Source organism: Danio rerio, chromosome 1 (assembly GCF_049306965.1).
Source record: "Danio rerio strain Tuebingen ecotype United States chromosome 1, GRCz12tu, whole genome shotgun sequence".
NCBI classification, from domain to species: Eukaryota; Metazoa; Chordata; class Actinopteri; order Cypriniformes; family Danionidae; genus Danio; species Danio rerio.
In genome coordinates this window covers 15,670,780-15,688,590 of record NC_133176.1, presented here as the reverse complement: position 1 = coordinate 15,688,590, position 17,811 = coordinate 15,670,780, and the positions used below count along the sequence as shown (strand labels likewise).

At 35.1% G+C, this 17,811-nt stretch overlaps 1 protein-coding gene across 8 annotated transcripts in view; it reads right to left on the bottom strand.

Moving 5' to 3' along the window:
• Positions 1 to 17,811, bottom strand: part of ppp2r2ca (protein phosphatase 2, regulatory subunit B, gamma a) — a 43,321-nt gene that overhangs the window by 21,083 nt on the left and 4,427 nt on the right. For 2 of the 8 annotated variants that reach the window (XM_073910862.1, XM_073910356.1), the window contains 7 exons: positions 17,337 to 17,408; positions 17,074 to 17,261; positions 12,935 to 13,032; positions 11,383 to 11,557; positions 8,421 to 8,533; positions 4,262 to 4,439; positions 519 to 683 (listed from right to left, as the gene is read on the bottom strand). In XM_073910862.1, coding sequence (XP_073766963.1) covers positions 519 to 683; positions 4,262 to 4,439; positions 8,421 to 8,533; positions 11,383 to 11,557; positions 12,935 to 13,032; positions 17,074 to 17,137 — 793 coding nt within the window. In that variant the 5' untranslated portion in view covers positions 17,138 to 17,261; positions 17,337 to 17,408. 8 annotated transcript variants of the gene reach the window in all.

Sequence of the window (17,811 nt, the reverse complement as noted above, 5' to 3'; positions counted from 1 at the left end):
GGTATGTGCGAGTGTGTGAGCGAGACCTTTATGCACTTACCTTGAAATGTTTGAGAAAATATAAAATATGCACCTCAGCTCTCAGAACATATTAAACAAAGTACATGTATTTATGAACGGGCACTATAATTTGCTGTTTTACTCTTTAAAACTCCATATGAAGACAGAAACTTTTTTTACACAGGCCTATCTAAAGGGTTAATGCAGCGCACTTATGATCAACAGTAAAAATGAAAAGTTTTACTTCTTTCCAATAGGGAAGAACACCAACAGTCAAGAATGCATGACTATTTGGTGTCGTAGCTTCGCAATCAAAAAATGTCATTATAATGGAAGTCAATAGGGCAAAAACAACCACAAACATAATAAGGTAGTCAATTTGAACAGTACTGAAGAGTTAACAATTTATTCAAAAACGATATCCAATAAATCAAAACTTTCAAGTGGTCTCTTAATTGTTTTTCATAGCCATATGTCTTTATTGTCGCTCTTGATCAATGCACTAGGCACGTTCTTACTTTTGGAGTGTCTGTCGCAGAGTGCCGACTCTCTCATGTCACAGAGGCGTAGTGTTCCTTTACTGCTGCTGTACACAAACAGATGGCAGTGCTGTGGGTGGAACTCTGCAGCTGTTATCACCTCCGTCAGGTCCTCCATATTGGCTGGCTTAATGTCCACAATGTCTGAGAAGGAGTCAAGGAGCATCTCGGATTTACAGCCCTAAAGCTACTTTTAGTTTGAGCTTAAGACTAAAACTTTCAGAAACTTTCATGAATGCAGATGTTAAGATCTGATTTATTTATGACGAATAAATAATGGAATAAAATTTTATCTGTTCCTCGGACAAATATTGTATTATTTCAAAATACATTGAAAGAATCAATCATACTAACCACTTTATTTAAGCTTTAAAAGCCATTAAAGCTTCTAAAGCTTTTAGATATTTTGATACAGTGCATCTGGAAAGTATTTATAGTACTTCACTTTTTCCACATTTTTTTCCTGTTACAGCCTTATTATAAAATGGATAAATAATTTATTTTCTCAAAATTCTACACACAATACCCCATAATGACAATGTGAAAAGATTTTTTGAAATTGTTGGAAATTAAAAAAATAAATAAAAAACTGAAAAATCACATGTACATTAGTATTCACAGCATTTGCTCAAAACATTGTTGATGTGCTTTTTGCAGCAATTACAGCCTCAAGTCTTTTTGAAAATGATGCCAAATGATGCAAGATGTTGTGAAGTAACTCCATTGATATTTTGGCGGTATGCTTTGGGTCATTGTCCTGCTGGAAGATGAACCATCACTCCATTCTGAAGTCAAGAGCACTCTGAAGCAGGTTTTCATTTAGGATGTCTCTGTACATTGCTGCATTCATCTTTCTCTCTAGCCTGACTAGTCCTCCAGTTCCTGCTGCTGAAAAGCACCCCCACAGCACGATGCTGCCAAAAACATGCATCAATAGCCCCTTTCACACAGTGATACCGGTAAATATCTGGAAAATGTCCCGAAAGACTTTACCGGTATATTGAAAAAAGCGCTGTTCACACAGGCGAGGAAGTTACGGAAATTTTCCGGAAAAGAGCATTCACACATCCATTCCAAAATACCGGTAAATTCTGACATCATTCACCACAAATGAGCTTTAAACGGCTGCGCTTGTGTTTGTAAACATTTGACTAAATTAAAAACTCTGTGGATGATCAATATTGTGAACAACTTTCGCAGGATCACTTTCGCATGTCGAGATGTTCATAATATGTGCGTGTGCAGGCGCTCACAGGCTGTTTCACAAGCACACGCAAAGCTTGAAGGTAAACAAACAACGGCTTATCATAAGCATCTCATCGATGATTATTTACACAGTTGGTATTAAGAAGAACATATAAACGAGATCTGACTAACTTCTAGCAGCTAAATGTGTCTGGAAAAATATTCAAAGGCTTTTATCCTCAAACCGCGCGGACGTAAATGCGTCTGACTGTTGTGATTGGCTAAAGCAGACGTCTCACGTCAGCACGTTCTAGACGTGCACGCGCTTATTACGGTAATCTTCCTTCTGCATTCACACAGCGCAGCATTCCGGCAAATTGCCGGTAATGTTACAACTTCTCTTTCCGGAAAATAGCCAGAACGAATTTACCGGTATTTTCAAAAAGGACCTGTTCACACATACAACCTTTCCGGAAAATTGCCGGCAATTTTCCGGAAAGGTCTGTATGTGTGAAAGGGGCTAATGTAAGGATGGCATTAGCCTGGTGATGAGCGGTGGCTGCTTTTCTCCAAACGTAACGCCTGGCATTCACTCCAAAGAGTTAAATTTTAGTCTCATTAGACCAGAGAATTTTGTTTCTGATGGTCTGAGAGTCCTTCAGATGCCTATTGGCAAATTCCAGGCGGGGAGTAGCTTCCGTCTGGCCACTCTACAGGCCTGATTGGTGGATTGCTGCACAGATGGTTGTCCCTCTGTAAGGTTCTCCTTTCTTCACAGAAGAACACTAGAGCTCAGACAGAGTGACTATCAGGTTATTGATCACTTCCCTGAGTTAGGCCCGTCTCGCCTGATCACCCAGCTTAGATGGCCGGCCAGCTCTAGGAAGAGTCCTGGTGGCTCCAAACATCCTCCACTTACGGATGATGGAGGCCACTGTGCTCATTGGAACTTTCAGAGCAGCAGAAATTTTTCTGTAACCTTCCCCAGGCTTGTGCCTTGAGACAATCCCGTCTCAGAGGTCTACAGACAATTCCTTTGTCTTCATGCTTAGTTTGCGCTTTGACATGCACTGTCAACCCTGCGACCTTATATAGACAGGTGTATGTCTTTTCACATCATGTTCAATCAACTGAATTTACCACAGGTGAACTCCAATTAAGCTGCTGAAACATCAAGAATGATCAGTAAAAACAGAATGTACCTGAGCTCAGTTAGAGCTTTACGGCAAAGGTAGTGAATACTGATGAACGTGATTTTTCAGGTTTTTATTTTTAATAAATTTGCAACAGTTTCAAAAATCTTTTTTCACATTGTCATTCTGGGGTATTGTGTGTAAAACTTTGGGGAAAAAATTATTTGAATCTATTCTGAAATAAGGCTTTAAAGTAAAAAATGTGGAATAAATGAAGGGTAATGAATACTTTCTGGATGCACTGTAAAGTAGTGCTAAATAAAGTTAAATAGGGTCAATAGGATAGCAGGTAAGATCATAGGATTTAAACAAAAATCTATAAATGAATTGTATAACAGCAATTTGGAGGAAGACCATGGCCATATGTGATGATGATAAGCACCCATTAAACAAGGCCTTCATGTTGTTGCCATCTGGACACCATTACAGGTCAGTGAAGGCAATTAACGTAACTTACAAATAACCCTTCGCGCCAAACGCACTTCATCTTTTGAATAAAGCAGGAGTGCAATGTTCTTAGTTGAGGTAAGACTTTAAAGTATATGTTTTGTGACTGTGTTATGTGTACGTTCAAGATCAAAGTAACTAACTAACCACTGACCTCCATAGTTAGAAAAAAACCAACAACATTGAAGTCAATCACTTTTCAACATTCTTCAAAATAACTTCTTTAGACAAAACTCAAACAGGTTTGAAACAAATGAAGAGTGAGAAATGATGGCAGAATAAAATTTATGGGAGAACTATCACTTTTATTTTCACACCACTTAATGCTAAAGCCCAGTGTAGAAACAGACATCGCACCCGCTCTACAAATGAAAGCACATTCGAACAGCGGTAGCTTATAAATAAACTATGTATCATCAGCTTCCTGAATGGTGTAAATGTGCATGGTTGTAGGATTATTATTTCCAGCACACACACACACACATACATCCTTCACACATCCACCAAGTAACCACTACACATCACGTGCAGGCATAAAAGCACAACCTGCAATTTTCCTGAAGGCAGCTATTATGTGTTTTAGAGGAGACTGTTTCCTTGGTGAATTATTTAAATGTTTCCATAGATATTTTATTTCTAGGTCAGAGAGCCCTGCTCCAAAGAAGAGCAGCTACACAATCTGGAACACAAAACCACTGCCTTCAGTCCAGTCCCAAAAACACAAAGGAACAAAAGCATTCCAGTTCAAGCACAGCACGCTTTTTTCATGCTGCATTCACCTGACTGCAAAGCCAATGCCTTTGTCCCAGTTACTTAGTTTTATATAGTAACTCATTCCCAATGGCTGTCTGCATTTTGTTTGGTCTTTTACTAGATAAGATGATGCATGAAGGATACTGAAGCTTCGGTCTGTGATGTCCAGGTGCCACATGTTGATCCGGAGATCATCGGCTGACAGATACGTCTCTCCATCGCTGTTGACGGAGATGGAGTTGACGTGGTAAGTGTGGCCATTAGCAAAGACTCTCCTCGGTCGCACTTCAACCATCAGGTCAGTGGGCTTTAGGACTGGCACCTGAAACAAATTGATTTCTGTATCAGTTGGCTTCTCTTGCTTTAGATCAACTCGAAATCTTGGCAGCACTACTCTGTGACAAAACGGTGACCTGCAATAGTTAAAGGAGACAGGAATTGGAAATAGGCTAATTTTATAAGTCCTTTAGAGTTTTTTTAAAAGATTTATTTATCAGAACAAACAAAAGTAAAAGAGAAAATAACAGTACGAATAGAAAAAAATATGTATAACAGTACAAAATTGATTAAAAGATTAAAAATAAATTGCACTGTAACTCTCATTTTGTGCAACAAACAGTATATGATGTGCACAAATAGTATATGATGTCAGGGTTCAACACTAGGGATGTTTTCTACTGGCCGGTTAAGATTTTTACTTGCCCTGCCAAAATTTCCTCTGCCCCCACCAAAAAAAGAAGTTAGCCATTCAATTATTCAGCATAACTTTTTTTTTAAATATAACTGACAATTTAGATTTTTTTTATTTAAATAAAATAATGATTAGATTAATTAAAGTGAATTGTTTAATGTTGGGTTTAGTTGAAATCTACAACAATTTTATGTTTTTTGTTTGTTTAAAACCCACCAAAATGCCTAATTTTAGAAACAGGCTCATTGCATCAGTCTATGATACAATCAATATTTTTATTTTATCATTTATTTGTAAACCTAGATTTAAAATGCATTTCACTTCTTGTTCTTGCTTGATCCATCAACATTATAATCATATTAGCCTACGTTTTAATCAATTATGGCCTTTGAGTTTTTTTCATGAAGCAATCATGAAGCAATTTTGATCTTTCTTTTGAGGTGTCGAAATGAACAAAACAAATTAACAAAACAACAGGCCTAATACAAAATATAAGATTCAAATATGGAAAAATATTCCATATTCCGGTAACACTTTACAATAAGGTTCATCAGTTCATGCATTTACTAACATGAACTAATCATGAACAACACTTGTACAGCATTTATTAATCATAATTGAACATTCACTAATGCATTATTGACATCCAAGTCTATGCTTGTTAACATTAGTTAATGCACCATGAGTTAACATGAACTAACAATGAACTACTGTATTTTCATTAACTAACGTTAACTAACATGAACAAATACAGTAGTAAATGTTTTGTTCATTATTTGTTCATGTTAGTAAATACATTAATTAACATTAACTAATGAACCTTATTGTAAAGTGTGACCCATATTCCTAACGGATAAACAGCACTCTGTAATATTTCAGCATGCTTCCACTTTCATATTAAACATGAAACGCACATTTGCTGGTAGAAATGACATCCTGTCCTACTCATCATTCTCTCTTCACATAGTGGTATATATGGCCATTACACAACCATAAAACACTGTGATATAGCCTGGTTCGTTGGATCGTTTTATTTCACTACAATCGATCTGCTCAATCAAGCCAAGACCACCTCATTCTGGTGATCTCAGACCGATTGATTTGGCGTGGATTCGAGCACGATTGCGGAATTCACATATGCCACACGAACCATGGGCATGAAAGCACGCAATTGACAAACAGTTGGAGCCAAAATAAACTTTAGTGACAAGGCAGCCCCGATCGGGCCAGTGACCATTCTGTATACTGTCCCAAGCGTCTCGCACGCTGGCCCCGGGCAGTCCCTATTGTTGAGCCCTCGATATGAATTTGTTTTACATATTAACAGCATATAAACTTGTCAGTACTGAAAGTTGAGGTTTGCAGCATGGTGTATTAGGTAAAATAATTATTGATAATAAATTAAAAAACATAATAAAAAATTAGAAAAGAGAAAATATTTTAAACTGAATAGGCTTTGGGGTGGGACATTCTTCAAAGATGTGGTTTTATGTCAAGAAGAGTTGTATGCTAGTGCTATCTCGGCACTGGTATTCATCTGGAAGGTAAAGACTAAACGTGCAAGATGAGCAACTATTCATTCTACAGTAAATGCTCTGCCAACAGTTGAGTTTAAACATTTTTGAATCCATTTCTCCAATCCTAGGAAATTGCGGGATCACTTTTAGCTTAGCTTAGCATAATTTATTGAGTCAGATTAGACCATTAGCATCTCGCTCAAAAAAAAAAAATTGAAAAAAAAAAATTGAAAAAAAAAAAAAAAATGTTGATAATTTTTTATCTACCATTGCTGCAGCAGGCACAATGATATTATACGCAGCGTCACATAGTTAACAAGCTGGGGAGTATTTTAGGTGTTGCGTAATATTGCGTAATATTATTGTGCCTGCTGCAGCCACGGTAGAGCAGGGAATGGTTTATTATTATGCCATAGTGAGAGTATAGTTCCTTTTTATATTGACCATTTTCTACAGAAGTGTAAAGCTGTAAATAGGAAAATTGTTTGAGCGAGATGCTAATGAACTAATCCGATTCAATGATATACAGTAGGCTAAGCTAAGCTAAAAGTGCTCCTGCCAGAACTAGAGATTGGCTGAACAGATACAAAACTGTTTAAATATCCAAAGAAGTGATCTTTTAATGTAAACAAATATTTCTTCTTGCTTTAATTAATAGAAAAACAGTTTTTGTGAATATAGATTCAGGCATGTTAATTAATATTTTTCACAAAAAAACATGTTACAGCTTTTAGGGTACCACTTTTTTCAGTGAGTATAATTCATATAATACATGGCAGCTAATTTTGTAGCTTTAATTAACTTACAGTATTTTAAATGTACATAAACATACAGTTGTGCTTCTTGCAATAGGGCAATTTAATTTTTTTTTCACAATATTTAATTTTTTTATCATAAATGCTTAGATTTGTAACATTTTGTTATTATTTGACATTCTTATTTGGCTACTTAATCAGAAGTCTTGAAGCAACATATTACAATAAAATAATACAAACAAAACTCCACATAAACTGGATGGCAACTCATAATTCTTTAACAAACACAGGATAAAAATGTTATGTACATTCATTTATGACTTAAAATTGTGCATATTCTCTTGCTTGTAAATTGATATGAATATTAATAAAATTCTTTCTGTGTGAATATGTATTAATTAGGATTTTTCAAGCAGTGAAGGTTATACAGTATAATTTAATGATTGGTAAATGCAGTCAAGCAAGGATTTAAAAATAAAGATTTTCTTAAGATAAATAAACACATATTAGTATAAAAGAAACAAACATCCAGAACACTTTAAATAATTTTACATTAATACTACATTAATAATTTGAGAATATTAAATAAATTAAAATGTAATATTTGACTAAACCAAAGCAAATTAACAAATTTTAACTAAATAATTAGATTAAACATAATAAAAACATAAATTACAATATGTAATTATTAAAATATTTACATAAAATGCTACAATAAGTAGAAAAGAAAGCAAATATTTTCCCAAAAATATTTTAGACCCATTTAAAATGAGAATTTTTGACAGTATAACCTTTTTTTTGTCTTTTTTTTAGGATGGGGTCCCTCATCATATTAGGGGGTCCATGACATCGAAAACATTTAAAACTACTAAAATAAGACAAACTATACAGTCAGCATCGCAGGGTCATCTTGTATTACTCTAAAGAGATAATATTTTGCCATAATGGCCGCTGACTGTAAATCTGCTGGTTTTTTTTACACCACTACTTACCAAATAAATCGAAAACTGGACATGAACTATTGATTTGGGTTATTATTATCATCATCATGTGGGAAGACGACGACCACAGAGAAATATGAGAAATTGCACTGCTATTGTACAGGAAATTGGCTGATAATGACAATGTACAGTTAAGCAATTCAGCGGACATTACATGAAAAAATTTAATCAGAGAATGTAATGACTGACTAATCAGAAATCTATTTCCAGTTAGAAGTGTATAATAAGCTCTTATGGAGTCTGACATAAATCAGTGACTGTAACAAATGCTAAATCAAAGCAGTAGTAAAACTTTCTGCACTAAATTGATCTAAAGAGCAATTACAGCTGTGAAAATACCCGTAATGAGGTCACGGTGGAGATGTCCTTTATTCGCCCTTCTTCATCCTTCAGATTGTAGCCCTCTGGCCGCTTGTCTCTCTCGCTCACCTTCCATAGCTTTATCGTTTTATCTGTTGAATCACACACAAGAAATTATCAGTCAATCATTTTAACTATATAGCTGACACCTTCTAAACTAAGACATTGTTATATATTTTGATGCCTTTGCAAATGCAGGTCATTTTTGATAATGAAACTAATAACAATGTCGTATGATGACTCAACATTGATTGGTTGGTTGATTTAATAGGTATGTGTTGCAGTTCAGTTAGGGGATGTGCAATATTATCATTAATGGTAATATCATAATCATAGTTTTTTTTTTGTTTTTCGCAACCCAGGCTCATTCTGAAAACTTACTGCTATATGCATTTCTTGAGAGTACCAAATACGTCTCTGCTGTTCTGACAGACTGTCGACTGACTGAATGACCCTCCTCCTTTCCTAAACCCAACCAACATTGTTTTCAAAAGCACTAATTGATCAGGTAAAGCTGTCCATACGGAGGTAAGCGCTCAGCTGGTAAGCACGAAAAGGAACAGCGTCATACTGCCCCCTACCGTTCGTTTTAAAGACGAAATGCAGCCATACATACTTCTGGCTGCATAATTCGCTATCTCCAGAAATGTGTATAGAGCTGGATTTCAGAATGAGCCTATGTTGGTTTAACTTCATTGTTCACTTGAGTGGAAAGTTGTTTAATAGTGATATACGACAGGATAAAAACTCATCACAATTACACACACACACACACACACACACACACACACACACACACACACACACACACACACACACACACACACACACACACAAAACGTCTTAAGCCTGATTTATACTTCTGCGTCAAACACCGGCATATGCTACGGCGCTGACGCATAGCCCTTCGCCGTGGCCATCGCCGTCGCTGACGTGCACCTCTCAAAAAATGTAACTACACGTTGCAACGACACGTAGCGTAAGCTCTGTGATTGGTCGGCTTGGTAGCGCTGACGAGTCTGGGCGGGACCGAGAGGCGCGCGAATGGCGCAACACCGCGCGAGCGATTGTTTACAAGTGTGGAGTCCCGTGAAGGAGCTCCGGATGGAAAGTTTTGTTTTGTGTTTACCTCATAGTTAAAGTTGTTGCACGTCCGCCGGTTCCTGCCTCAAAATGAGCGAGTTTGAGCCACTTGTACATCCCGGAAGTGTTCAGGAAATGCAAAAAAGTAGCGAAGAAACTTGACACAGAGGAACATTTACACCTCACTGCCAACTAGCGTTTCGGAAGTGTTAATGCAGACCGACAGAGACAGCGCGCAGAAGTATAAATGCACAGCCACGCGCGTTGCCTGCGCCGTGGGTTACGCCGGTCACCTGACGCAGAAGTATAAATCAGGCTTTAGTTTTAAAATGGCATTTTAGATTCATGTAGACAATGGCGTCTATCGTGATGTTGCACATTAGACATCGTACGACGCCAAATTGGTCTACATCGCCCAACCCTAATATATATATATATATATATATATATATATATATATATATATATATATATATATATATATATATATATATATTTAATAGTAATAAAAAATAAATGAAAAAATATATATAAATAAAAATTATATTGAATAAGTAAATATGACTTTGCAAAATAATAATGAAAACATGCCTTGACATCCAAAAGCATTAATGAAGACAACCAGAATGCAGTAAAAATAAACTTACAGTTGTTGTTGTTATGGATGCAAAATTATTCTTGCATGATCATTGGTTTTACAATATACGATAAGTAATATCACACAAAATGTTATAAAGAACATCAGGAAATTAGATTTAACAGGCTTTCTGCAGGTTTCACCAAGTTAAATTTAAGACTTTTTAAGTAATTTTTAAGACCATTATGAATGAAATTTTAGACTTTGACTTTAGACATTCAATAATGCAATAATAATAATTTTGTTTGAATATTGATTTTTATTAATTTTCAAATATATCTATTCACAAACCCTTACCAATAGAACTAAACATAGCTGTGAATTACTACAATCTACAATAATATCAATTTAATAATAAAAAATTACATCAGGTTAGTATATTCAGCAGTAAATAAATGGAGAACTTTTAAGCAAATGCTACTGTAAGAAAAGTAAATAAATGCTCATTTTAAATAAAAAGTTAAAAGTTTTATTGAGATGGATTGTTGGTGTTGTGTGGGTGTTAATGGCCAGATTGGGCAGCTACACATGAAGGAAAATTAAGACCTGTTAATAAAGATTAAAGGCCTACAACAGAACATTTCAGTAGATTTAAGACTTTTTAAGGCCTAAATTAGCTTTTGAGAGTTTTAAGTTGTAAGCTTTTGAGAGTTATACCCTGATTTAGGGAAAAAACATAATTTTTCAAAATGATTTCCAAGAAAACCCAGAACAGTTGTGTGTCTAAGAGCAACACTGCATGTTTTCATTGCTAAATGAATATGTTTTTGATTCAATTCAATTATAAATCATTATTCAATTATTTATTCATAAAGACAATCACTTTGCTTTGTTTATAAATGTATCAGCGGCTTTAAACAATTCATTTTAGTGAATGACTCACTAAATTACTCATTTAGACAGAGGCTTGTACCCACATACTGGTGTTTTTAAAGTGCTATTTTGATAAATTCATGGCTAACGTATAAGCAAAAACACACACAAAATAAAAAGCCTTCAGTAAAAGAATATTTATCATCATCATCATCATCAAGAGTGAGACATTGTTTTATGTCAATAGCGCACAGAATAATCACATTACCTTTCAATGTTAGCCTTAAACTATTTCCATTTGCAATGTACTGCATACTGTATCACATTTTGTAATTAGGAGAGCAATATGGACAAATACGGGTGAACTGTAATCCCCTGTAATCCTCAGACAGGAGGAGGTGTAATTACCGTTAGTGGAGAGGAGAAAGTGAGCAGCGTTTTGCTGTGGCAGCCAGCGGATCTTATTGATCTTCTCCTCGATTTCCAAACTCTTCAGATAGTCAAAGTCCGGTTCATGACTCTGGAACGTGCTGTAGACATTATACTCACCCGATTCTCCCAGCTCTTCAGATTCACCTTTAGACTGAATTAAAAAGAAAGACCCAGTTAAATAATATCCCAAAATATTTTATTGGTTAACCCAAACATAAAAACTCTGCCATGATTTCCTCACCTTCCAGATCTGTTATCAAATATTTTGAAGAATGTTAAAAATTAAATTCCATAGTACTTGTTTTTGCTACTATGGATGTCAATAGATTCTTCAATATATCTTCTAGCATTGAGGGCCAGTAAACGGTGAGTGAATTTTCATTTTTGGGTGAATTATTCCTTTGAAAATTAAAATTCTATTCAGTTTTAAAGTATTGCTGATTAAACAGTAGACTACTTTCTTAATTAATACCTTCCTGCATTCAAAATCTAGTTTATACTGTCCATGTGTTTGACATCTCCCAGAAAATTAACTAAAGATTCAAATTTAGGCCTGAAATTCTCCCACTAGCATTTTTATGACCTCCAAAGTATAAACAGAAGTGTTTAAATCACTTAAGTGCCTAATATTTTAATGTATCCACACTCAATGTCTCAAAAATAATGTGCTTTGTATTAAGGTTAAAATCTGGGTTAATACAGGTCAAGTTAAGGCATCTTTATTTCTGTAGTGCTTTTACAATATATAGTGTCAAAGCAGCTTAAAGAACAGCTTACAAGAAACATTGAATGCAATATCCTTGAGAATGCAAACAGATGGCTTTATTTATTTATTTAGCTGATGCTTTTATCCAAAGCGACTTACAAATGAGGACAAGGAAGCAATTTACACAACTATAAGAGCAACAATGAATAAGTGCAACAATGAATAAGAGCAAGTTTCAGGTCTGTACAGTCTAAGAAGGAAAGTATTAGTAATATTTAAGTAATTTTTTTGTTGTTGTTGTAATTTTTTAGTAAAAAATTTATTTTTATTTTATTTATTTATTTTTTGAGTACAGTTAGTGGTATATCCAGAGAGGCAATTGCAGATTAGGAAGTGAAGTGGAGACTAAATAGTTGAGTTTTTAGTCGTTTCTTGAAAACAGCGAGTGACTCTGCCGTTCTGATGCAGTTAGGGAGTTCACTCCACCAACTGGGCAGATTGAACGTGAGCGTTTGCGAAAGTGATTTCTTATTTTATATATTTAATTTTTATTTTTTACTAAAGTTCATCTTTTTTAAATGTTGTCTTAAGGATCTCTGGGAAATGTTCATTAAAATCCCCTCACACATTTTCAGTGCCCTATACTATAAAGTGACAAAATACATGTAAAGTGCTTAGAAAAACAGCATTTTTAAATCATTATTATGACATTTAATCTTCTTCTCCCATAAAGACAAATATGCTCACTGCTTAAAAAAACAAGGTTTTAATCTTCCTTTATCAATAATCCACAGCAAATGTTTTGCTCACAATTTGACCTACCTCTGTCTCTCTCTGGAAGATGACCACTCTCCCCCCCTTATCCCCAGTGGCCAGCAGATCCCCCGTCTGGTTAAACTCCACTGTAGAAATGACATCAGCTTCAAAGAAAGAGAGAAAATAGTGTTGATATATCAGTGAAAATAATAATAATTTTAAAAATAACAATACAAATTATTATTATTCTTAACAAACATTTTAATGATCATTTTTGTTGTTATGAATATTTAACAATATATATTGTATATATGTTATCCATATTACAACAAAGCAAATTCTATAAATGTATATTTCTTTTGATAATATTTAACAATATAATATAATAAATATAATTATTTAAAACTTATTATTAAATAACAATTTTCAACTCTTTTGTTAAGTTATTTGTACTAATTTTAAAGACTTGAACAACTCCAGCTAGGCACTATAAATTCCAAGTTGCATAGTAAACAAATACTAATGTGCACAGAATCACTACCTGGAGCTCAATGCCTATACATTTACACAATAGTCTCACTTGAAAATCCGAGCCAAAAATTATTTTAGCAGTGCAAGTTACTTAAAGTAATAAGAGGCTCATGCACATGTGCAAGCACAGCAGAACTATGGTTTTGTCTACGCAAACACTTTCAGTCAAGAGCTTCGTCTAGGCATATGGCTTCACAATGCACACTGTAATAGTTGATAAACAGCATGACATGCTCCTGCTCCTGCCAGCGCATTGATGATGACACTAAATAAAACAGCCTGGCCTGCTGCTGATAACATGATTATGGAAAGGTTCTGGAAAGCAATAAACAACCCCTACTAGACCATATTAGGTATGATGTGAATAAAATGCAAATGCAAACAAAAAAAAATCATATGCATGCAGTTGATACACATCAAATTCAAAAGAGTGCTTCTGTTTGTACGTGCACTATTACAGTTGAAGTCATAATTATTAGCCCTCCTGTCATTTTTTTTTTTTTTTTTTTTTAATATTTCCCAAATAATGTTTAACAGAGCAAGGGATTTTTCACAGTATTTCCTATAATATATTTTTCTTTCGGAGAAAGTCTTATTTGTTTTATTTTGGCTAAAATAAAAGCTATTTTTTTATTTAAAAAAAGAATTTTAAAGTCAAAATTATTTGCCCCCTTAAGAAATACTTTGTGATTGTCTATACAACAAAACCATTGAAATACAATGACATGCCTAATTACCAAAACTACTGTAGCCTAATTAACCTAGTAAAACTTTTAAGTTGCACTTTTAAGCTGAATACTAGTATCTTGAAAAATATCTAGTAAAATATTAAATACTGTTATCATGGCAAAGATAAAAGTAAACAGTTATCAGATATTAGTCATTAAAACTAGGGCTGGGCAATTAATCGAAAAAGTAATTAAAATCGCTATTCAGAAACTATAATCGATCAAAATTTTCAAGGAGATTTTTTTAAGTGACTTTCCCTATCGCGTGTGGAGTCACCTGATCAAGCTCTCTTAAGGCTGATTTATACTTTTGCAGCCAAATCTGATCTTTGGTCAAGTAGGGTGATGGACCCATTCCTGAGCTATACGTTGCATTACATTGACAATTATTGAAAGCTGCTCCAGAGATGCCCTGAGACGGCATATTTTCCATTACATTAAAAATATTATTTACATTAAAATATTTGTTTATGGAAGATGCAACAAATGCACTGTTTAACATGTTATTTACAGGATATACAAGAGTTAATTTATTTAGGAGAGATCCTGCTTATTTTCTACTTTTGATATATATATAAAGAAAACACTTAAAATAATTGATTTTGTTGCTAAAAGTGCAAGTTATTTATTTTCATCAGATTTTTTTTATAAGAAAAAAGTTACAGTTTGTTTTAGGCAATGTGTGTTTTAATTTCAGTTGTTCAATGCTGATGTTCAATAAATAATCATGGCTAGTGGATAGTGTGTGTGTTTACTTCAATTCTTTTAAAACCAAGTAATGCACCCTTCATTCAAACAACTCTCACTTGTAAAATGTGAGCATATTTACTGTACAACACCTGTTAGTGAACTAGGTAAATAAAATAAATAATCATTCATTAATCGTAATTGAGTTAAAAATTTCAATTAATCGAGATTTAGATTTTAGGCCAAATCGCCCAGCCCTACCCCCAACTAATGAATTTCTTTCTTTTTTAAATATTTCTCAAATGATGTTTAACAGAGCGAGGAAATTTTAATAAGTATGTTTGATATTATTTTTTCTTCTGGAGAAAGTCTTATTTGTTTAATTTCGGCTAGAATAAAAGCAGTTTTTTAATTTTTTAAAAACAATTTTAAGATCAAAATAATTAGCCCCTTTAAGCTAGATTTTGTTTCGATAGTCCACAGAATAACCATCATTATACAATAACTTGCCTGATTACCCTAACCTGGCGTGCGTTTCTAAAAAACCATTGTTAGCCAACTAAGGTCACAAGTTCCGTCAATAAAAACATAGTTCATTGATTCGACGTTTCCCAAATTCATCCTTTCAACAAACATTCGCAAACTGCATCGCAAACTTGTATGCTTGCAACTACACCTCTAGAGCTGTAGGTAGAAACATAGTTCCTGGCTGTGTTCTTTTCCTAGTTATCCCCCCATCCCCTATTCATTTATAACATTCTGACATTTAAACTTGAAATTATTAACAAAAAGCATTAAAGTCATCTCACTTAGGTGTAATTTGCTTTCAAAGTGTTTTTTACAGTTCAGTTTTAGCAATTTTCATGTTTACAGTGCACTTTGAAAACATTGATGTCATTTTGAACACAGCCGTGGCTCATGACGAAAGCTATAGGTGACCTACAGTATTATTTAAAAGCTAAATTTATGTTACGTCTTCAAAGCTTGTGAAACCACAAAACAGAGCATACGTTAAGGCTTTTTATTTAGAGTTGGTTATTTATTAAGTATCTGTACTGTATATAACATGGATCTGTTGGTCACAACACTTCTGCAGTGGTTTGCATGAGTCAAATTGTAAGAGTAGGCTTTCAAAAATTAAAAAAAATAAATATACAATATAATACCTATTAATAATAATCATCATCATTAATACTATCAATATTATTATTAAAGTAGGATTTTTTTCAATTCCTAATAAATAATGAATATTAAATTTAATTTTTTTAATAAACCGCCACATTATTTATTTATTTATATGATTTATATATGATATTAGAGTATGTGTTTTATTTGTGTTATTATTGTAAGTGCTTTTATGTTTTAGAATAAAATATTTAATATTCTCAATAATATTTGTAAAGGAAACAAAGGCCCTGTATGTGTCATTTACATATATTTTATTTAATATGGAAAGTGAGTCCATGTTTTTACTAAAACTAATACTGGATTTTTTTTTAAATGCTTGTGCGTGTAAAACTATATAATTTGCACAAGAAATGATGGGGTTCTTCTCTATAGAAGTAGTTCCCACCCCGTTTAGAACATTATTATGGGCGTTTTACGTTATAACTAACTTGGTTAAAATGATGGATCTGCGACAGAGAAACTACGGTTTGGGGAAACACTCGTCACTACACCGTTCTGTTCCAAAACGATGCATTGTACTATGATAGTTTAGCCGTGAGGTATGTCATTGTTTGGGAAACGCACCTCTGCCTAGTTAGCATAATTAACCTAGGTAAGCCTAGGTAAAGTATGTCACTTTAAGCTGTATAGAAGTGTCTTGAAAAATATCTAGTCAAATATTCTTTACTGTCATCACAGCAAAGATAAAAGAAATCAATTATTAGAAATGAGTTATTAAAACTATTATGTTTTTAAATGTGTTTAAAAAAAATCTTCTCTCCATTAAACAGAAATTGGGGAATAAAATATACAGGGGGGCTAATAATTCTGACTTCAACTGTATAGCCAACCTAAAGCACCAGATAGTTGAGTGAAGACTGTCTCACTGATGCATGCTGTAACCCAATAACAGGTGTGTGGCGGGAGCTCAAAATCTGATGAGTCAGCTGAATGAGACGACCACACCGCACAGCTGCCGAAATCAAGGTTATATTCGGGACTTCAGAGAGAAGGACAGGATCAAATTTCGCGTGTGTATTATGAGAAGGGAGGAGCGAGTGCTCGTGCAGGTGTGTGTGTGTGCACACATACCTTCAGTGACATAGTCTCGGAGGAAGCTGTGATTGATTTTGGTGCTCTCGCCGTCCTCACCCATCGGAAGCGGCGGAGTGCGTAAGCGCGCCCGTCCGGAGCTGAGCCGTCCAATCCGTGCTGTCCCACCCCCCCGGTGCTTTGCCCATGCTTCTGCGGCCTAGCAGAGTGGCCTGCCGCACGGCATCCTGGGATACAGTCCGCCTTTGTCAGAATGAAGCGGCAAGTGATGCGAAGAGTATGGATGCGATTAAAAAACCCACGTTCAGTCAGCTGGAGAAACGCAGCCCGTCACATGCACACATGCTCACGTCCTGACGCTCAGCCAACACTGCCTGGCAACAAGAAACGCAGAGAGAGGAAAAAGAAAAAAATGAGGATGTAGGTGTGTGTGTGAATCTGTAGATCCGTCGTTCTGCGGTTAGTCCTTTTCCAGGCGCTTCCTGGGTGCGGTAGTCCTTGACGGAGAGCAGATGAGAGAGAGAGGGATGATGGAGGAGGAAGAGGAGAGGCCTGGTCCTACCTCACAGCTTCACGGTGCGTCCTCTCCCTTCTGCTGCAGTGTGACGGAGTGCGCGTGTGTGTATGCGTGCGTGCCTGTGCGTGAAGGGAAAGGAAAGATGAAAAAGAGGGGGAGGGAGAGAAAGAGAGGGAGAGAGAGAGAGAGGATACCGCTAGCCTGTCTTTCTCGACTACCACTGCTGCTGAGCATCTGCACAGCATCACGATGTCACCGAA